Below are 17,934 nucleotides of genomic sequence, written 5' to 3'. Positions count from 1 at the left end.
TCTGTGGGATTAATGTATGAAACCCATCAAGCAATTTTAATAGGTATTTAGAAAGCTAAATAGATTAACAGCTTTATAAACAAATACTTCAGAAGATGAATTTTTCTGTTCACAAAAGGTAAGAGCCACCATCTCTGCAAAACTTTTAACCATTAGTAGCAGTATTACCTGTCACTATTTAAAAATGTAGTTCTGGAAAGCCAACTTCCTTTTTAGAAAAATGTGGAGTACAAAAAGAACAGGAGACAAAGATATTTTAAATTTTTATCTGATAGTTTGAACAGAACTTTGCAAGAAAATAATTCTAAAGACTGAAAAATATATTAATTACAAGTCTCGTTCATATCTTTACTGTTACAAAAATTGTCTAGGCTCTTATACAAATCTATAGCCAGAAGGGGACATTTATAAAAAAATAAATAGGCACCCTAGGTAAGTTAAAACAAGTTATCACGTATTAGTTAGCAAATATTACGTACATACATACATGGAGTGCAGAGTCAAATATAAAACCAAAGGTGCCTCAGTTAGCTGTCTGTTTACTATAATTAAATAACCTGGTAAACATGGATCACAGAAAGTTGCCTGGTGAGATTGTTTCAAGCAAGCAAGGAGACTGAAGTACATCTACATTACTGCAGCTACTTTAAAAATGAGTTTACCAGTTGTGCTTACTGGAAGCCAGATTCATTGGTATCAGTAATAGGCATTCATACTGCTCATTGACAGAACTATGAACATTGCTATGCATGTTTAAAAATAAGTGTTCTGTTATTCACAGTTGTTGCTGTGCTATGCATACATAAAAATACTGTCATTTCAAATACAAGATTTTTGCAAAACATTTTACAAATTATACATTATTTACAAATTCCAATAATCTTTCTTTTTACAAAAGTATTAGAAGACAGTTTTACTTAACTGGCTGTGTATATTATATAACATTGCTAGATGACCTACAAAAGTTTAATTTACAGGTTCTGAAATCTCTCTCAAAAAATATTACAATTAGGAATCTTCCAAGTTCTTACATTTTTAGGTTTGTTTTTTTCTTCCTGTATTCCACTGATTTTCTTACAAAAGAATAATTTTTTAAGTTGCTGTTTACCAGCAGCCATACCTCAACATGCATAATTATTTGCGCTACAAATTCTAGAACTCTTTTTTTTCCAAGTGCTACAACAAATTTTGATCAAGAAGGTAGAAATAAGATTAATCTGAGATACCTGATTTGTTGCATATATCACGTTCCAGTTCTACTATAACTTACATGTAGTTTAAAAAAAACTGACCTTGACACAGAATAACCAAAACTACTGTTTAAATGTATACCCTGGATAACCATGTATTATCCAATGTCTAATTGTATATTATTACTATTTAAATGTATACTATGGATAACAACTGCCAACATTTGGTTGAATCACTAAAACTCAAATAAAGTTTATAAACATAAAAAAGCCTTTCTGACTAACAGTGCAAGTATAAGCAAGAGTGTTTATTATGCATTTTTAACCTGCTTGCATTACTTTCGTAACTAAGAGGCATTGATGTTTAGATGTAATCAGCAGCACCCCAAGTTAGCACTCTAACATAAATAATGGCAAAATTCAGCCTTTTCAGATAACGTCAGGCTTTGCTGACATAAATTCTAAATTATATGTTGTTCAATGTTACAGTAGGACTGAAATGGAACTCTAAGCCCCTGCCTCTGACACCACAAGACACAGTGGGTCATTTCAAACACTCAGGGCTGCCATGAGGGCAAAATCCTGTTCGCACTTCTTTCCTCCCCAGCCCTCACTGGGCTATGTGCTGGGCCTCAGCAGTCACTAGATAGTTTTGTGCACTGATCTAACTAAGCAAATAAAAGCCAAATAAATCCTCCTCTTTGTTACTGAAACAAGTCAGGTTAACAAAAGACGTAGATGCCAGAGCTGCCAAAACTGCAGGGCAGAGTGCTAGAGCAGAGAAAGAAAGGAACCTCTTCTTTTCATGCACCCCTCAGCCAGCGCAGTTCAAATGGCTGCCGGTTCAGTCAGCCTGATCTGCTAATACAGAACAGATCCATGTGCAGGACTGCTCCGAATAGGAAAAAACGTCAGTAAGATCAAATGTCTGTTCCCCATTAAACATTTCTCAAAATGTCAAGCTGAAAAAATACAGTAAGTTCAATAAATAGCAGCAATGACTTTGCATGCAATTGCAGAATAAATCAGAACTGAACGTAAGTAGTAAATATGTCTAAAATCTTGCAAAATTAATCTTTCATAGTTGCATGATAACTGTATTTTAAAATTAGCATCCTATTCTGCTATATCAGCAGCTTATGTGGTTAAATTTTATTTTAATAAGTTAAAGTATGTAGCTTATAGGGTGAACAAATTGATAAATGTTTAAAAATGTACACTAACATAGAGCAGGTATATTAATAGGACAGTCATTACTGCAGTTTACTTGAATTCGCTTTGAAAAATCTTATTTAACACTTGCAATACAGAACTGTTTTTCAAGAATTATTATTATTAAGGCTTTTCAAATAAAAAGTTAGAAATTCTCTGGGTAAACTTGCATTAAAAGACACTTAAAGGTTTGTGAAAGCACAGACTATCAGAGAAGTCAGTTGAAAAAAAAGATGTCACCTCCTGTAGCCTATTAGGACAAATACTGCTCTATTATAACTCCAGTTATGGCATTATATATGGTAATATGTTCATCCCTTTTGTTAGTCTAAGTATGTAGTGACCACAGTCTGAAGGAACACTTTTTAAACTGCAACTAATTAAATCTTCTTACAAAATTAGTAACGTTACTTGATCCCACTGCTGTAAGATGCATACACCCAAAGGGACCAATTTTTACATAAACTAGAAGACAAGCTGAGTAACAGAGGTAAGCATTAAGGCAACTAGAGTAACAAGTCAAAGAACCAGAAGTTTAGCACCTCTTCTCCTCTGTTCACCTCTTTTTGCATATTCATTTAAACAGTCGTAACTCCAAAGCACAGTACAGTCAACTGGGTACCTACTTATTCAGCACACAAGAGATTCCAGGTTTGTGCCCATTTACAGACCAGATGGAATGCAAAAGCTATATCCAGATTTTTATTTTTTTTTTAAACAATCTATCTACTGCAGTGTATGCCTTCTACATTTGCCTTGTACCTTTGCTCAGATGTGGCATGCCTGGGCTCAAGAGTAGCATGGTATGTGGCATTCAGTTCTACTCCAGCTGACGGAGGATGCTTTTCTTTGTGAAAGCTTCCACTATCTGTAAAATACAGCTTGGGTCTCTGATGATATTTCATCCTGTATGTGTCAGTCATACAACTATCTACTGAAAAATAAGTCGTTAGGGATACGCTATTATTTCCATCCACACAGCCAGCACTTGGTCCTGTATGACGAGATCCTTTCTTTAAAAAGTTTTCAGACACAGTCCAAAAGTCATTAACCGATAAGCGAGGCGGAGAATCCGGTTTATGAACAAACAGTTCATTCCCTTGAAACGGCTCTCTAATCCTTTGCTCGTTTGCAAATACGCTTGTTTCTGATGCAGATTTTAAAGGTGTACCTGTTTGCCTTAACGAATTATTTTGCAACACTTCTGTCGATTTTACATCAGCTGCCAAGTTATTTTCTGATCCTGGCAAAGGATTCAGAGCATATTTCTTTGGCGGTAAAGGGGGGGGAAGATTCTGGTACACTGCTTCAGGCACCCAAAGAGCATCCACCCTTCGGGGTGGGTGCCCAGCATGCTCACCGGGAGGGGGAAGCACCACGGGCTGTTCTGACAGGTTCTGTGGCACACAAGGCGACAACCCCACCTTGGGACCAAACGTTCTGGCATGATGGGACTGCGGCTGCGAAGAGGAGTGAAAATCATTGTTGATCAGCTTCCTTCCACAGACGTTTTCTGTATAGGGGTGGGACATGCCATCACCACAATACACTGACACATTCATCTTCTCAAACTTGTCTGGAATAAGCCACTCTGAAGAATTCTGTTCGTTTGCCTTGTTCCTACTTTCTGACTTAATGTCTTTAAGAACTGGCTGTAGAGCTGATGATGGGAAAAGCTTCCTATTGCTCTCAGGCATTTCAGCTCTAAAATACAAAAATACACAGGATGTAAGTATCCATAAAAACATAAGAAAAAGTTCAAATAGCCCAAGTTGTTGTGTGGTTTTTGTTTTTTGTGGTTTTTTTTTTTTTTTTTTTCCAAAAACAGCCTTGGTAACGCTGCTTAAATATTCAAACTGAGTAGAGAATTAGGATCTGCTTAACATACAGCCATTTGATTAAAAGTTGTATTAAATCACTCCACGGTTTCTTTCATTTCAAACACAAAGTGCCCCCCCAAAAAATCTCTGCAAGAGACTGAGTATCTGTGAAGTAAAATAAATTCCTTCAACACTCAGGATTATGTCAAACATGATCTCTGCACTCTTCTAAGCATTCCTGTGACTCAGTCTGATACATCCACTTTTCAAATATCAGACGCTACTTTTGGGTGCTAAATTTGTATTTAGATTCCTGATTTTTAGGAGGTACTGGGCACTTACAGTTCAAATTAGAAACAACAAGTATATAGCAGCAGCTTCTAAACAGAAGTTGCCTTTTCCTCCCCTTTCACCTAGACTGTTCAAAACTATGTGGCTATTGCGCCAACCACAAATTGGTTAATCTCTGCCTGTTCTAATATATAAATTCAAAACAGAAAAATATTAAAACCCTTTGCTCTGGTAAGATAGCTTAAAACTATGTAAGCTATTTGGTTCCACTGACAGCATCAAAATTAAAATAAAAACAGAGCATTTATCCCTATCAAGTATATAAATTACAAGAGGCATTGTCTGTCAAAAATATTCAATCCTTTAACTTTTGCATGCTTAATATTGATTACTATTACATAACAGAATTCAGTATTACTTAAACTATTACACAGTAAATTAATGCCAGTATTAGTTACCTCTTTACTGGAGGACTGGGCACCTGCAAATGTAATTCTGTTGGGAAATTAACATGAGGTCTGCAGTTAACTTCTGAATTGATCTGGTCTTTCCTGAAGTCTGGGGATAGAAAAAAATATTTCAAAATAAACAGAAATATAGTCCAACTCCTTCTCTGTAATTCCTCAGAGATTACAAAAACAAACAAAACACAACAGGACAATTCATTCTTTTCAAGATTTGACATTGATCAAAATAACCATTTTGGAAACAATTTGTCACAGAAGGTCAGATCTTATGTTCATTCAAAATCATCTGGAAGAAATGTTCATTTTGTTTTCTTTAATGTTACCAGAAAATAGGTAATTACCACAATGTGGAAAACTTACAGACATGTTTTCCAGATCATCTTAACATTTAATCTAATCAAAAGCACGTTTTCAAAAGCAGCTTTTTATAAAAGCATGTTTAGTCAAACATCCAAAGTAATTTAAATTAAAAAATAAAAACTACTTATGACTTCTGAAATTTCACATCATGTAATGATCATTAAATGGAATGAATACCATAGGGATTAGGGGGTGTTTTCACTTTTTGGTGGTGGTGTTTGATTCGGGGTTTTTTTGGGGGGTTTTGGTGGGGGTTTTTTTGTGGGTTTTTTTGTTGTTGTTGTTTTGGGGTTATTTTTGGTTTTTTTAAGAAATGCATTATGCATTCTTTGAAATAGATTTTAAAACTTAAGCAAACTGTACAGTTCACAGAGGTGCTGAGCAGACAGAGCACCCTCAGTCATGTGCCCTAAACGCACAATGTGAGAGTGCCTGGGCCAGCACTACCACACTCACACTCTAGAAGCTCCTTTTATTCACCGCAAAGAACCATCCTCTAAAAACACACAATTTCTGAACAATGCCACTCCCAGTTAACAGTAAATAAAGGAAGGATTGAAGTATCCATGTCAACACCACATAGAATAAAACACTCTTTTGGCAAGTGACAAGCAACAGTCTATTTGTTTAGAGATAAGACATTAGAAGTCTTCCTAATGCAATGATCAGCCCATTATAACCAGTCACCTGCTCTGAACCCGTTCAAAGGAAGCCTTAGTTTATGTATATCTAGACTAGATCCCTATAAATACTACGCCTATTTTAGAAAATCAGGAATTAAATTAAAAAAAGGCAGCATACATTGCCCGATATCTAGTAGAATAATCTCGTGTTCAGTAGACAGCACTAACTTAAGACAATTTCCAGTGGGATAACATAGGCTGTTCCATACTTTCATCAACAAAAGCTACAAAGATTCTGTATCTATTCTTAAATGATGTAATCTTAGGAAGATTTTTTTTTTTTTTAATTCACTTGGTACTTCCCCAACTTTAAATAAAGTCTTGGAACTTCTGACTTGTGAACATACAAGTCAAAAACCCAACAACAGAACAGAACTAAACTAAAACCTTTGGGTGATGCTGTTGGGCGATACCTGTTTTGAGGGTCAGTATCTGCCTATCTTTAACTGATGAAAGACTAAAGATACTAAATCTTTGACAAAGAACACAGGTTGTAGAGGCTGAACTGGCTTAGAGCACAGGATACAAAGCCCCCATATGACTTCCCTTTGAGCCTTGACATGAAAAAAAAAAAAGTTATTATTCTGGCACAATAAAAAATACCACAACCTTAGAAAGTATACTTATGGGAAAATACTGTTACTGAATAAGCCCGTGTGACACCGGCAAGGGACAAGTAGTTAACCTAAAAGAAAGTTCAGAACTGCTCCAGTGGGCCATGGCATTGAAGCTAACACTGAGGTGAGATTCCAAACAGAAAACATTTCTTTCTGCTACAGATCTTAATGAACGGGGGGGGGGGGGGGGGGGGCAGGGTGCGCACAGGCTCCGACACATTATTTCCTGTGAATATTTTGCAATTCTGTATCTAATCTCAGTCCCAACGTCAGGATATTGTTCTAGGAATGAATCAGTTACATAACTTGCTAGATTAATAGTGTCTGAAGCTAGTGTTTTTAACTTTCAGAGTTTGAATATATTGACTTTTAACAAGAGCATGTCCACATAAAAATAGCAAATAAATCCCCCATATGACTGCTCTTTAATTCACCAAACTGCCTGATGTGAAGATTAGAGATTTTGATTTTTTTATTTTTTACTGCAAGCCAAACTCCTCAGGAATCCAGTATGGGCAGCATCACAAACCAGGCAGGAGGCAGCAGCAAAGGTTAACAAGCCCTCTCCTTGGTGTGACCACGGCACACGTTCAGCCAAAGCTGCTCAGCAACACCAGGTGGTTCGTGCCTTCAGAATTCCAGCTAACTTAAAAATAGATGTGTTATTTTCTCTTCTGCTGACAGGATCTCCATGCATGGTTAAAACCAGACACAGACTAGATTGGGAATTTTGGCTCTACGTTCTTTGCAAACCTAAATATGGGACACACAAGCGCTATGCTCAGCTGGAGGCTGACATCCTTATCAATGGCTCATACAAACCAATAAATGAAACGTAACTGCTTTCTGATGTACAAACTAGTCTGCTTTTAAGATTTATGAACATCTATTTTCACATCTGAACAGCCAATCAAGATTTTCAAAAGATTAACAGCTATTCTATAGCCAACAGGTAGGACAGACAAGTTCTCCTCAGTATCTCCATTTACACATACAGAACATTTGCAAAAATCTGCAAAGACCAATTTCTGGGAAAGAAACACCCTCCCCATCCCAAACCAACAAAATCCCCCACATTAAATTAAATTGCCTTTTTCTAATGTGTTTTAACTGCATGTTTCCTGTACTTCTGATTTAAAAAAAAACAAACAAACAAGTACAAGTTGCCGATAAAAAAAAAAGAGTTGTAATACTTTTTGTAACAAGTACTGTAGCAAATTCCTCCCTCTGAGCCCAGACATTTTTCTGTATTCAGTTGAAATGACAGACAGACTTACTGGAAGCTTTGGAAACATGGTACAACAACATAGGCCCAGTCAAGAAGGTAAACATATTATAACTTCTCCAAAATAGAGTATTATTTTTAAAAAACAGTGACCATCTTTGGAAAAAAAAAATCCTTATATTCAAGAAAAAATGTCCTTCTGGAGCAACATTCAGTTGCAAAACATTTCTTATATATTCATTAGTAGGTTTTTTTCCATGGCTTTAAACATCTGGAAAAAATGAAAATAAAGTTCCACTGCTGGTTTTTTGAGGGGTGGGGTGGTGCATACTTCTGAAGTGAACCAACAGTCAAAGAACACCAACTATTACCCTCCCCTCTTTCTGATCTGCTCGTCTCAAGAAGTTTACCAGGTCTTTGTTTTAAAGCCCAATCCTGAACCTTTGCATTCTCTATTTTAAATTGAAAACTTCTCATATTAATAAAATTAGTTACATATGTGAGAGTGCTTTACATTTCAACCTTTATGGGCTGCTTGAGTACATTAGGAAATCTTGAAAGTTTATGTTTTGGGTTTTTTTAAAACAAAAATCTTTAATCTAGAATTTAAAGACACTCCAGAAAAGAATTTGTTTCTGTTTCATGTTAAGTAAATTAAGTAGCTGCATGCTTTAATTCACTACTCAGCTCTTCAAACACAACAGTCATATAGATTGACTGCACCATAAGGATAACAAATAGATTTTTTTGAGTAGAGTTGCATATTTTAAATTATTACTATGAATGTATGGTTTTCTTAAGATGAGTTTTCTTTTCCAGAATTATGGTTTGTTTGTGAGGTTTTCTGAAGTGACAAATAAACAAAGGCAGTATCGATTCTTCTTTACATACTCAACAGAGCTTCAGAAATATTCTAGATTTCAGTTGGAGTTGTCTCATACTATTGAACTGAATAATTATTAATGGGAAAACCTCTGGATTTGTTGCATTACAAACACTGCTTTGCATTTATTTTCAAAGGGAAGCAATTATTAATTTAAGGCATTGATTCCAAGTACATCCTTTTCTGAGATCACTGAATGGCCAACTTTTATTACTGCATTTTAAATACGGGGCCATGTAGCACTTGGCCAATTTTAATCACAGTGCTTATTCTACTGACAGGTTATTTCAAGAACGAAGTGCTCTGAGCTTTGAAGGCGTGGGAGGAGAGGAATCTAGAAAACAGGGCTTCTAGGATTTAATTTTTTTTTTCTTTCCCTTAGCCCTCTCAACAGTAATGTCTTATCGAAATTGTCAGGAGTGGCAATTTCATGAAGACGTCTATGCCTTAGGAATCTGGAAGGGTTGTCATGAAAGCCCCTAAAACCCCTTTGTGATTGAAAATGATTATCAGTAGCTAGCACATGGACTGCTCTGAAAATCAATTAAAAAAAAAAAATCTATAGCCTTTTCCAGCTTCCAAGAATTATAGTCAACTTTCTTCAACTTGAAGAATGTGAGGTTGGAAATTTTGTCCTCACTCTGTTCACATCACATGTTCTTTATAATAAAAAAAAATTAGCACCCATAGTTCATCAAGCTCAAACTTCATAAACACTAACTTATTAATATAAATTAAGGATACTATATCTGCTTACTTAATATCCATATTTTCCTGCCAAAATGTGATCACACAAATTAGGGATTGGCCATGTGGGACATCTGCTTCAGCACTACAGTTACTGCTGACTACCAGTGAAAGAAGCAGCCATTTGAGCTGCATAACCACTGTGTGATCCAATGTTATTATCTTTATAACGCTCTAACAATAAGTTTGTTTTTGTAAGTCAGGGACACAATTCCTCAACTGCTGAACAGTAACCTCATTCAGCTCCAGTTAAAAATGAGGCACCGGTAAGCACAGTTATACAAATAGTGGGCATAATCAGAAGTCCAACATTATTTCCATATGAAGTTTTCCACGCAAAAAACCACGCAGAGATATTGTTTGAAGTTGCCATGAGAGGCTAACAAAGATTTCTTACATCCCATTCCTCTCTCAGAAAGGACTGGTCATTTCTTTAAGTACTACTTTCTAGGAGTCCATTTGGTATTTACATACCAATTCATGTATCATTCATAATATTCAGAGATACAACATAAGGCAATACAACTGATGCCTGCAAATGACTACTACTGTCCTTGCTAAATGTGTCCTAACACACCTTTTAGACAACTCAAAAAATGAGTCTAAGTAAATCTGTAACCCCACATACATGTGAAATGTTCAAATTCTTCAGATCTCTTCAGTAGTAATCACTTCCACTAAAATTATTATTTTCCAAATCATGCACCCATGTCAGAACTGCACATGATACAGAATACATACATTTTTGTTATGAAACTATTCAGAAGTTAGTTACTGAATTAGAATAACTGAATAGATGGGATCTTATTATCAATGTTTTATGATAACTGTAAAGATCACCTGGAATCACTACACTTTTTTTAAAGAAAATGTACAATCCATGTTGAAAGCTTTAAGTATACTTAAGTACAGTACATCGTTCTCTCAGGAGAATAGTCATTACTAAGATCAAACACTGTTTGAACCCACTCTGACAGAGTAATTTTTGTATTTCTCACTGGTGTTTTTTTTTCTTATTGCTGTTGAAGTGGGTTTTTTCCCCCCTACTGGTATGAGAAGTATAGTATAGTGCAGAACAAAAGCAGAATAAATGTCATGCAAAAAAAGATCTTGGCATTCCATACAACATCAATTTTAGGTTTGGTTTTTTTTTGTTGTCAAAATAAACAAACACCAAACTAGTTCTCTTTCTACAACCAAAAAATAAATTGGAATAATGACAGAAAAGATAAAAGTGGTATGACAAACCCCTCCCCCTTCCAATTTAAGTCTTAGAAGAAACTATACTATACATTCTTTGAAAAGAAGTCTGATATCTATAAAAATCAAACATTTCCTGGGGAAGTGGCCTAATACTTACTACATCTCTTTGTACAAGCACCATTCCATTGTTCCAGCAACAGCAGATAATGATTTTGGCTGGCCTCTTGCTGACTTACAATATTTATATGCCAAGGCATTTATCAACTTTATAAAAACCCAACAGACATATTAGTATATAAAAGGAAGTAGATTTCCTTATTACAAGTGTTTCTTCATGATACTGCTTCATATCTTGAAGAAAAACAAATTGTACCACAGCCCACCCACACATTTAAAAAAAAAAAAAAAAATCTTCCTTAATATCCACCAAGAAAGCTCGTGGAAATGCTTTTGGGGAAAACACAGGGAGTGAACAAAATTACCACGGTTTTTCTTTTTTGGGGGGTGGGGTGAAAAATGTGTTCCCAAAGCAGAACATAAGCAACAGAAATGAAGATTTATGTTTAATCACTTCCATTGGACTAAAAAGAAAGCACTGATTAAAGCCAGTGAAAATGAATTGTACTGGATGTTTTATGCCAGCATAGAGTCATCCAAAAATCACAGAATCTTCCCATGACAGAATGGTTTGGGTTGGAAGGGTCCCTGAAAGATCATCCCAGTCCAACCCCCTGCTGTGGGGCAGGGACACCTTCCTCTAGACCAGGTTGCTCAAGCCCTGTCCAGCCTGGCCTTGAACGCTGCCAGGGAGGGGGCAGCCACAGCTTCTCTGGGCAACCCGTTCCCAGTATGTCACCACCCCCATTGTAAAAAATTCCTTCCTTATGTCGAATCTAAATCTACCCTCTTCCAGTTTAAAACTGTTACCCCTTGTCATATCACTGCAGGCCTTGCGAAAATGACTAATACTGGTGAACAACAGCGCTTTCAGTTCTTGTGCAGAGAACCTACACCAGCGAGCAGCAGTTACCCACTGGCCACTTCTGAGGGCACAGTGGTATAGGACATGCACAAGGAAGGACAAACTGTTCTGTCAACCTAGAAAGAAAATGCCTCGTAACATAACACACCAGGAGAGGACCACCGTGGCAAGAAGAATCATTGTATCCTGATTATCTAATCATGCACAAAGAAGCTGTGGCCTCGCAAAACGATACATTTTCCACACCAAAATACCACATTTAAAATAGATCCAAGCACTACAAAAAAATCACCTAGCCTGCTACTTTGGTGCTTGAGGTCACGTGAAACAGCTGTTTGGGGGACATGTCATGCTTTTACATGACTCGGCACGCAGCTGAGCACTGCTACCCCTGTCTGAAAGGAGATGCTAAGAACAGGTAAACTCTCACCATGCATATTCATGACCTAGGACAGAAATAGGGAACTATTACTACTATGTCATAACACAAATAATTTTCTTCACATGATGGTGGAGCACCAAAAAAACCCAACCCCTCTATTTGGGAACCCGTATCGTGGCAGATAGCTAGGAATCCATTTACACTGTACATTTGCTCTACAACAAAGTCAAGAAACTGAATAAATGAGGGTGCTTTGTGGAACAGAATGCTTTAAATGCCCCTGAAAAAAGTTCATATGGTTATTGAACTGCTGCTCCATCACACTTCCATCAAAAAGTACCAAGAAGGGATATGAACATTTTCCATCTTTATCCATCAGTTTAACTCATTGAAAAGGTTAAAACCATGAACAAGAACAGAATTTGGAACTCACTGTAGATGAAAAAAACCCAGTAAAACAGATTTCTTATGCCGTTTTAAAGAGACAGAGTACACAGGCCATGACAAGTCAGCAAAAGAGCTCTCTACTGAAGAAAATACATAAAAACCACTAACATCATGGCCAGAACAGCCACAAATTCCATGCCAATTTTCTTCTAACTTGATACACAAATTGTCTAACTTTGAAATACTTAGTTATGGCTTGTGAAAAAAAGGCAACGATAAACTGTATATACATTTTTCAAATTTATGAAATATCATGAAACTAACTTATGCAGCAAAATTATAATATACAAAAGGCTAATCAGAAATCTGTCTATCTCTTGGGTCATGTTAGTAAGGTAGTATTGAAAATTTGGTACCCCTAAATTACTTTCAGAAAACTTCTTATTCTTTATATACAAGTTAAAGTTCTTACCATAAAAGTTTCTGTTCTGCTGGGATACTGAATGTAACATATTGTCAGCTTTTTTGGTTGACAAGTTCTGTTCACTGTGAAAGAAGCAAACATGTGATCTGAAGGCTTGAACTATTGATGTATGATAACAAACTTTATTGCCTTGAATGCATACATGTGTAAAAACTTTGCCAATGTGAAACTGACTCTTGTTATCATCACTGTCACATTTTTTACTAACATACACACACACACACTCTTCACAGAGGATACATAACATAGTAGGGTTGGCCCTTTAGTGCTTTTAACAGCCTGTGCTGATGCAGAGAAATTTAGGATGACTTGAATCCTTTAATACAGACAGCCAAAAAATATACAGTTTGCGAGGCTGGTGTTCCCAGTTCATTCTGGAGATTGGATGCCCACTCATCCCAGCCTTACTCTGGAGTACAACAGCAGGATGCCTAACATGCCGCACGTAAAAAGCAAGTTTTCTTGATCTTAATATCACATCATCCTGCTTAATAAAGACAGCTGGTTCCCAAAGTTACCAACAATAGAAAAATGATGTCACCTGTGAAAAAGAACTATCAACCATACTTTCTCATTATAAACTAATAAATTTCATAAAAATTTCAGAAAGTGCTTATTAACTGAGATCACCAAGAAAGCATGACAGTTCCGAATACCTGTTTTCTGTAGTGATTTTCAAATGGAACAGATACCACTGGTCACCTAATTCAACGTGTTTGTAGGTTTTGCCTAAAACTGACACTTCAATGCAGAAAAAGAATACTACACGTGGTACCGTATAGTTTCCAATTTATCATGAGTATCACCTATATCTGGAACAAATACATTTTTCAGTGCTAATAGTTTACACCCTGAACATTTCAAAGCTAAACATACAGCAGCATCAGATTATGGCAAGCTTAAGTTTTGTAAAAATACAAAAAATCTCATCAGTATCTTAGGTATGTGGAGCCTGTTAGCTAACATTCTATCTTCTCCACTTTTGTAGTTTGACATTTTGCTATTATTAATACTTTGCTGCGATGACAAACATCATTATTCTAAGCTGTGATTGCCAACTTGGTCTTTCATTCATAGGGATTTTCATTTAAAAACTTACTTCTCAAACTGGAAGAAAACTGGAAGACTATAGCAGCAAACCCAAAATGAGGAGGGGGCGGGGGGGGGGGAAATCAGCAGATTTAGCAAATCTTGCCTTACCAATCCAGATAGGGAGCTGACAAACACCCTGCCAATTTTGTCCTTCTCCAAGAGTAAGGCAGGGGAAGAAGATACACAGTGGCAAGTTTTCAACTTAAAAACAAAAAACAAAACCACAAACCAAAACAAAAAACAACACAAACCAAACAAACTAAAAAACCCCCAAAAAACAAACCAAAAAATCAGCACTTGCTATTGAAAGGACTGGAAAACAAGAAAAATACTGAAAGAAACAAGAAGAATGGAGAAAGAACCTAACAGAAAACAAAACACTAAGTAATTTTTTTCCACCTTCTACAATAACTTGGAAGTAATTAATTTGTTTTGTTTTGGTTGTGGTTTTTTTTTTTTTGGTATGACACGAAGTCTGAACCGTTAGAAGGGGTCAAATGGGTTATTGCTAGTCAATTCCAATTACCAGTCATATAAAACCCCTATGAAAGTCCTACAAAGTCATTTGTATTTTGATAAAGTAGATTTTTTGTTCTTTGTTTGACAAACACTTGAACAACAGTGGAAGCCAATTTTAATGAACTAAGTTGTATTAAAGTTATCATTCTCTCTCATAATAAGACGCATGCAGCATTTGGGCATCCCATTACCTCTTGGGCATGTTTAAAAATGAGGCATGGTTGTAAATACAGGAATCACTGTTCAAGGTAACTGTAAAAACTGCAAATATAAACATGGCTTGGAGTAGCTTTAAACATATTTATATCACTATCCAATAAAAAGCCCATAAGGTTTTTGTACAGTGGGGTTTTGTACAGTTTGTTGGGAGGGAAAAGGTTTGTTAGTCAAACGTTTGGCCCTATCCTGGCATGGCCATTTTTATGCCCTTCTTTATGCTTCTGTAAGCGATACATATTTCCCTAGGACACTAACAACAAAGCAAATGACTGACTTTGCTTTCTTGCAGTTCCAAAATAATCAAAGACATTTCAATTCATACAGAAGCAGTATTTTGTAGGGTTTAAGTAAAAAATTTGTTTTGATACCTTGCTACAATTCTTTTTCAAATAAGTTTTAAAATTTTGCATCTTTGCTTAGATAAGTCAGAGCCTTTTAATTTCCTGGTATTTGCTATTCTCTTCCCCCGTAAAATAACATTCCATGAAAATATATGTCCAAAAGTTTGCTCAAATCTAGGAATCATATATGACCAGACTTGGTCTCACAACTGTGCTCTTCCATTTTATGGATGTAAATCAGATTTGAAAGAAGAATGAATGTAAGGGTTCTAGTAGGAACTATGTTCCACATACAGTTTAAGGCACACAATACAGAAAACTGCACGTGGAAGGCTGATAACTTTACATTTCACAGTACCATATAACCATCTAAGTTGGAAGGGACCTCTTCAGATCATCTAGTCCAACCCACCTTACTCAGGCAGGGTCAACTACAGTGAGCTGCCACGTCCTGCTGCATTATGAGCATCTCCACATACAAGAGACTGCACAACACCTCTGGGCAACATATTTGTTACTAGCATACATCAATTCCCACTAAGTTTAATAAAATTTGAACTGTAACCCCCATTTTTGGCAAGTTTTAGTAATTTTACACTTTTCAGCAAAGATTTCCTTCAAACAGATCAATTATCAAGTGATCAATATATATCCGAGGTGTTCTACAAAACTGAATTCCAGAACACTGACCAGTAACAGTATACAAGATTCACCCTACTACCATTCCCATCTCCTTGTGAGGGGCCTGTCTGTACTACTCTTACAGATATGATTTATATAGACATTTGTATTCCATTACAGACGGCAAGTTACCCGCAGTCTAAAAAAAACTTGTAACTGAAGTATAGCAACTACTTCAAATTAACACACCCTGCCCCTCAGCAGGTCTTGCTCAGCACTGTAACAATGTGGCTCAGCGTCTTCCAAACAGCACTAGCGCGCAGCCTCAGAGTGAAGGTAAATTTCACAATTTCATTGTCTGCACCCTTATTTCTAGATACACTGCTAGCTTTCTACACACCTGACCTCAAGTGTATAAAGTTCCGAACAATGTTTTCCTGAGGTTTTCTTTTTTTCCTGAAACAACATATGAACATCAGAACAACTTATTTTTCTAAACACAACCTGTGCAAGTTCTAAGAGCATTAGCATTACCTGCAGGAAGCACTTTCTTTAACATTCTTCACATCTGCTACATTGATTCCTTCAATAACAGGAGAGTCCAGATTTGCAGATCCATTGCTGATATGATCACTACTTTCATATCCAGATTCTGTCCTCTGAATTTGCCAGTTATCACTATGGATTTTTCTCTCTGCAAATCCTTTGCTTTTTTCAGCATTCCCTTTTCCCTCTGAATCCAGTGAACTTCGACTTCCTGTATCCTGTTTGGTTTCATCTTCATATATAGTCATTAAACCTTTCGGGTTTTGGTTCTCTTTTGGCCAATGGTTAAAGCTTCGCTCCTTTTCATGCTTTACAGATTTACTGTTCAGATTTGCCTTGTGCTTTGGGCTATGCTGCTTTTTCTCAGCCTCACTGAAAATGCTGTCTACGTTTAGTGTCTCTCGCATAGGTTTCCAACCTTTACTTCTGCTTCTGCTGCTAATGATACTTCCTTTGTCCCTAGAGTCTTGACTGGTGTCTGTATCATAGCCAGTGACACCGTCTGTCCGGGTCCTGATCACTGGTTTCTCCCCAGCAGGAAAAGCTTCTGTTTTATTTGATCCAAGCACCTGTACAGAAAGCTTTGCTTGGTGAGGTGCATTATCATGCTTATAGGAGCCTTTTCCCTGGCTGCTGTATATGCGCTGATCAGCACAGGGTCTAAGTGCATTTCCAACTGCAGGAGACCCCAACTTCACATTGGAACGATCTTCCCCAATCAAGTCTTACAAGAAGAAAAAGAAAAAAGCTTCATTAAAGTTCTCATTAATATTTAACTGATATTGTTACAGTAGTGCAAGAAACAAAAGTATCTCAACAAATTCAGTACATAATTCAGAGTACTGAAAACTGGCGAAAACTCCAACCTTACAGTGTGTTCTCTTAAAAGGAGAAAAAAAAAATCTGCACAGCTAGTATCGATGCTAAAAGCTATTTAATCCATTTATTCTCTGGCCATATTTTTAAAACGTACCTCTTTGTCTCCCAGACTCTTTTCTTGGTCCTCTGTCTGCATCTTTTCGTAAAGATGAGAAGTTTTTCATATCAGCAGCTCTCTGAGCACACTCTCTGGATATGTCCTTTAGTCTGTCCTTTTGATCGCTGTAACCTAACTTAGCTGCAAGAAATACCCTTTGTCAGAGATCACTACTAAAAAGTCATTCATCATCAAAACATACAAATATATTTATGTACCATAAAATTTAGTTTTTAATATTAGTATTACTTAAAGATGAATTACATAACACAGATTAAGACGAGATGTATAGTATAGATATAAATGTATAGGTATCTCCAAGGAATCCCCTAAATGGAGCTAATGAAAATAACCAAAGTAGCCTTATGTCAAGGATGTCTTATAAGCACCTTGTACTTACTAAAATTGAATGCTCAAGCTACTTTCAAAGCATATGTTATTTACATCAAATGTTACAAATTATACTGAAAAAAGGAATCTAAGTTTAATCTTGTCTGAATGTGAAGGTTTACTTTTATTAAAACAACAGTCACTGTTTATGAAAACAAATACTTTTATCTCTGAAAAGGTAAATACTGACCATTTTTGAGTCACCACTCCATGAAAAAGAGAGTTACCAAGCTGAACATTCTCAGTTTTAAAAAAATCTAGGAATTCAACAACAGAGACGGAGGAGAAACATCCCAA

At 36.4% G+C, this 17,934-nt stretch overlaps 1 protein-coding gene across 6 annotated transcripts in view; it reads right to left on the bottom strand.

Annotated features, from left to right (window-relative positions):
• Positions 1 to 251: 251 nt before the first annotated feature.
• The window catches only part of USP53 (ubiquitin specific peptidase 53), a 41,581-nt gene continuing 23,898 nt past the window's right edge, over positions 252 to 17,934 (bottom strand). For all 6 annotated transcript variants that reach the window (XM_075420902.1, XM_075420904.1, XM_075420903.1 and 3 more), the window contains 5 exons: positions 17,245 to 17,388; positions 16,260 to 16,995; positions 12,922 to 12,995; positions 4,972 to 5,071; positions 252 to 4,106 (listed from right to left, as the gene is read on the bottom strand). In XM_075420902.1, coding sequence (XP_075277017.1) covers positions 3,125 to 4,106; positions 4,972 to 5,071; positions 12,922 to 12,995; positions 16,260 to 16,995; positions 17,245 to 17,388 — 2,036 coding nt within the window. In that variant the 3' untranslated portion in view covers positions 252 to 3,124. The remainder of the gene's footprint in view (positions 4,107 to 4,971; positions 5,072 to 12,921; positions 12,996 to 16,259; positions 16,996 to 17,244; positions 17,389 to 17,934) is intronic.

This window comes from Opisthocomus hoazin, chromosome 5 (assembly GCF_030867145.1).
Source record: "Opisthocomus hoazin isolate bOpiHoa1 chromosome 5, bOpiHoa1.hap1, whole genome shotgun sequence".
NCBI classification, from domain to species: domain Eukaryota; kingdom Metazoa; phylum Chordata; class Aves; order Opisthocomiformes; family Opisthocomidae; genus Opisthocomus; species Opisthocomus hoazin.
The sequence above is the reverse complement of the archived record's forward strand: the minus strand, read 5'-3'. Positions and strand labels throughout refer to the sequence as shown.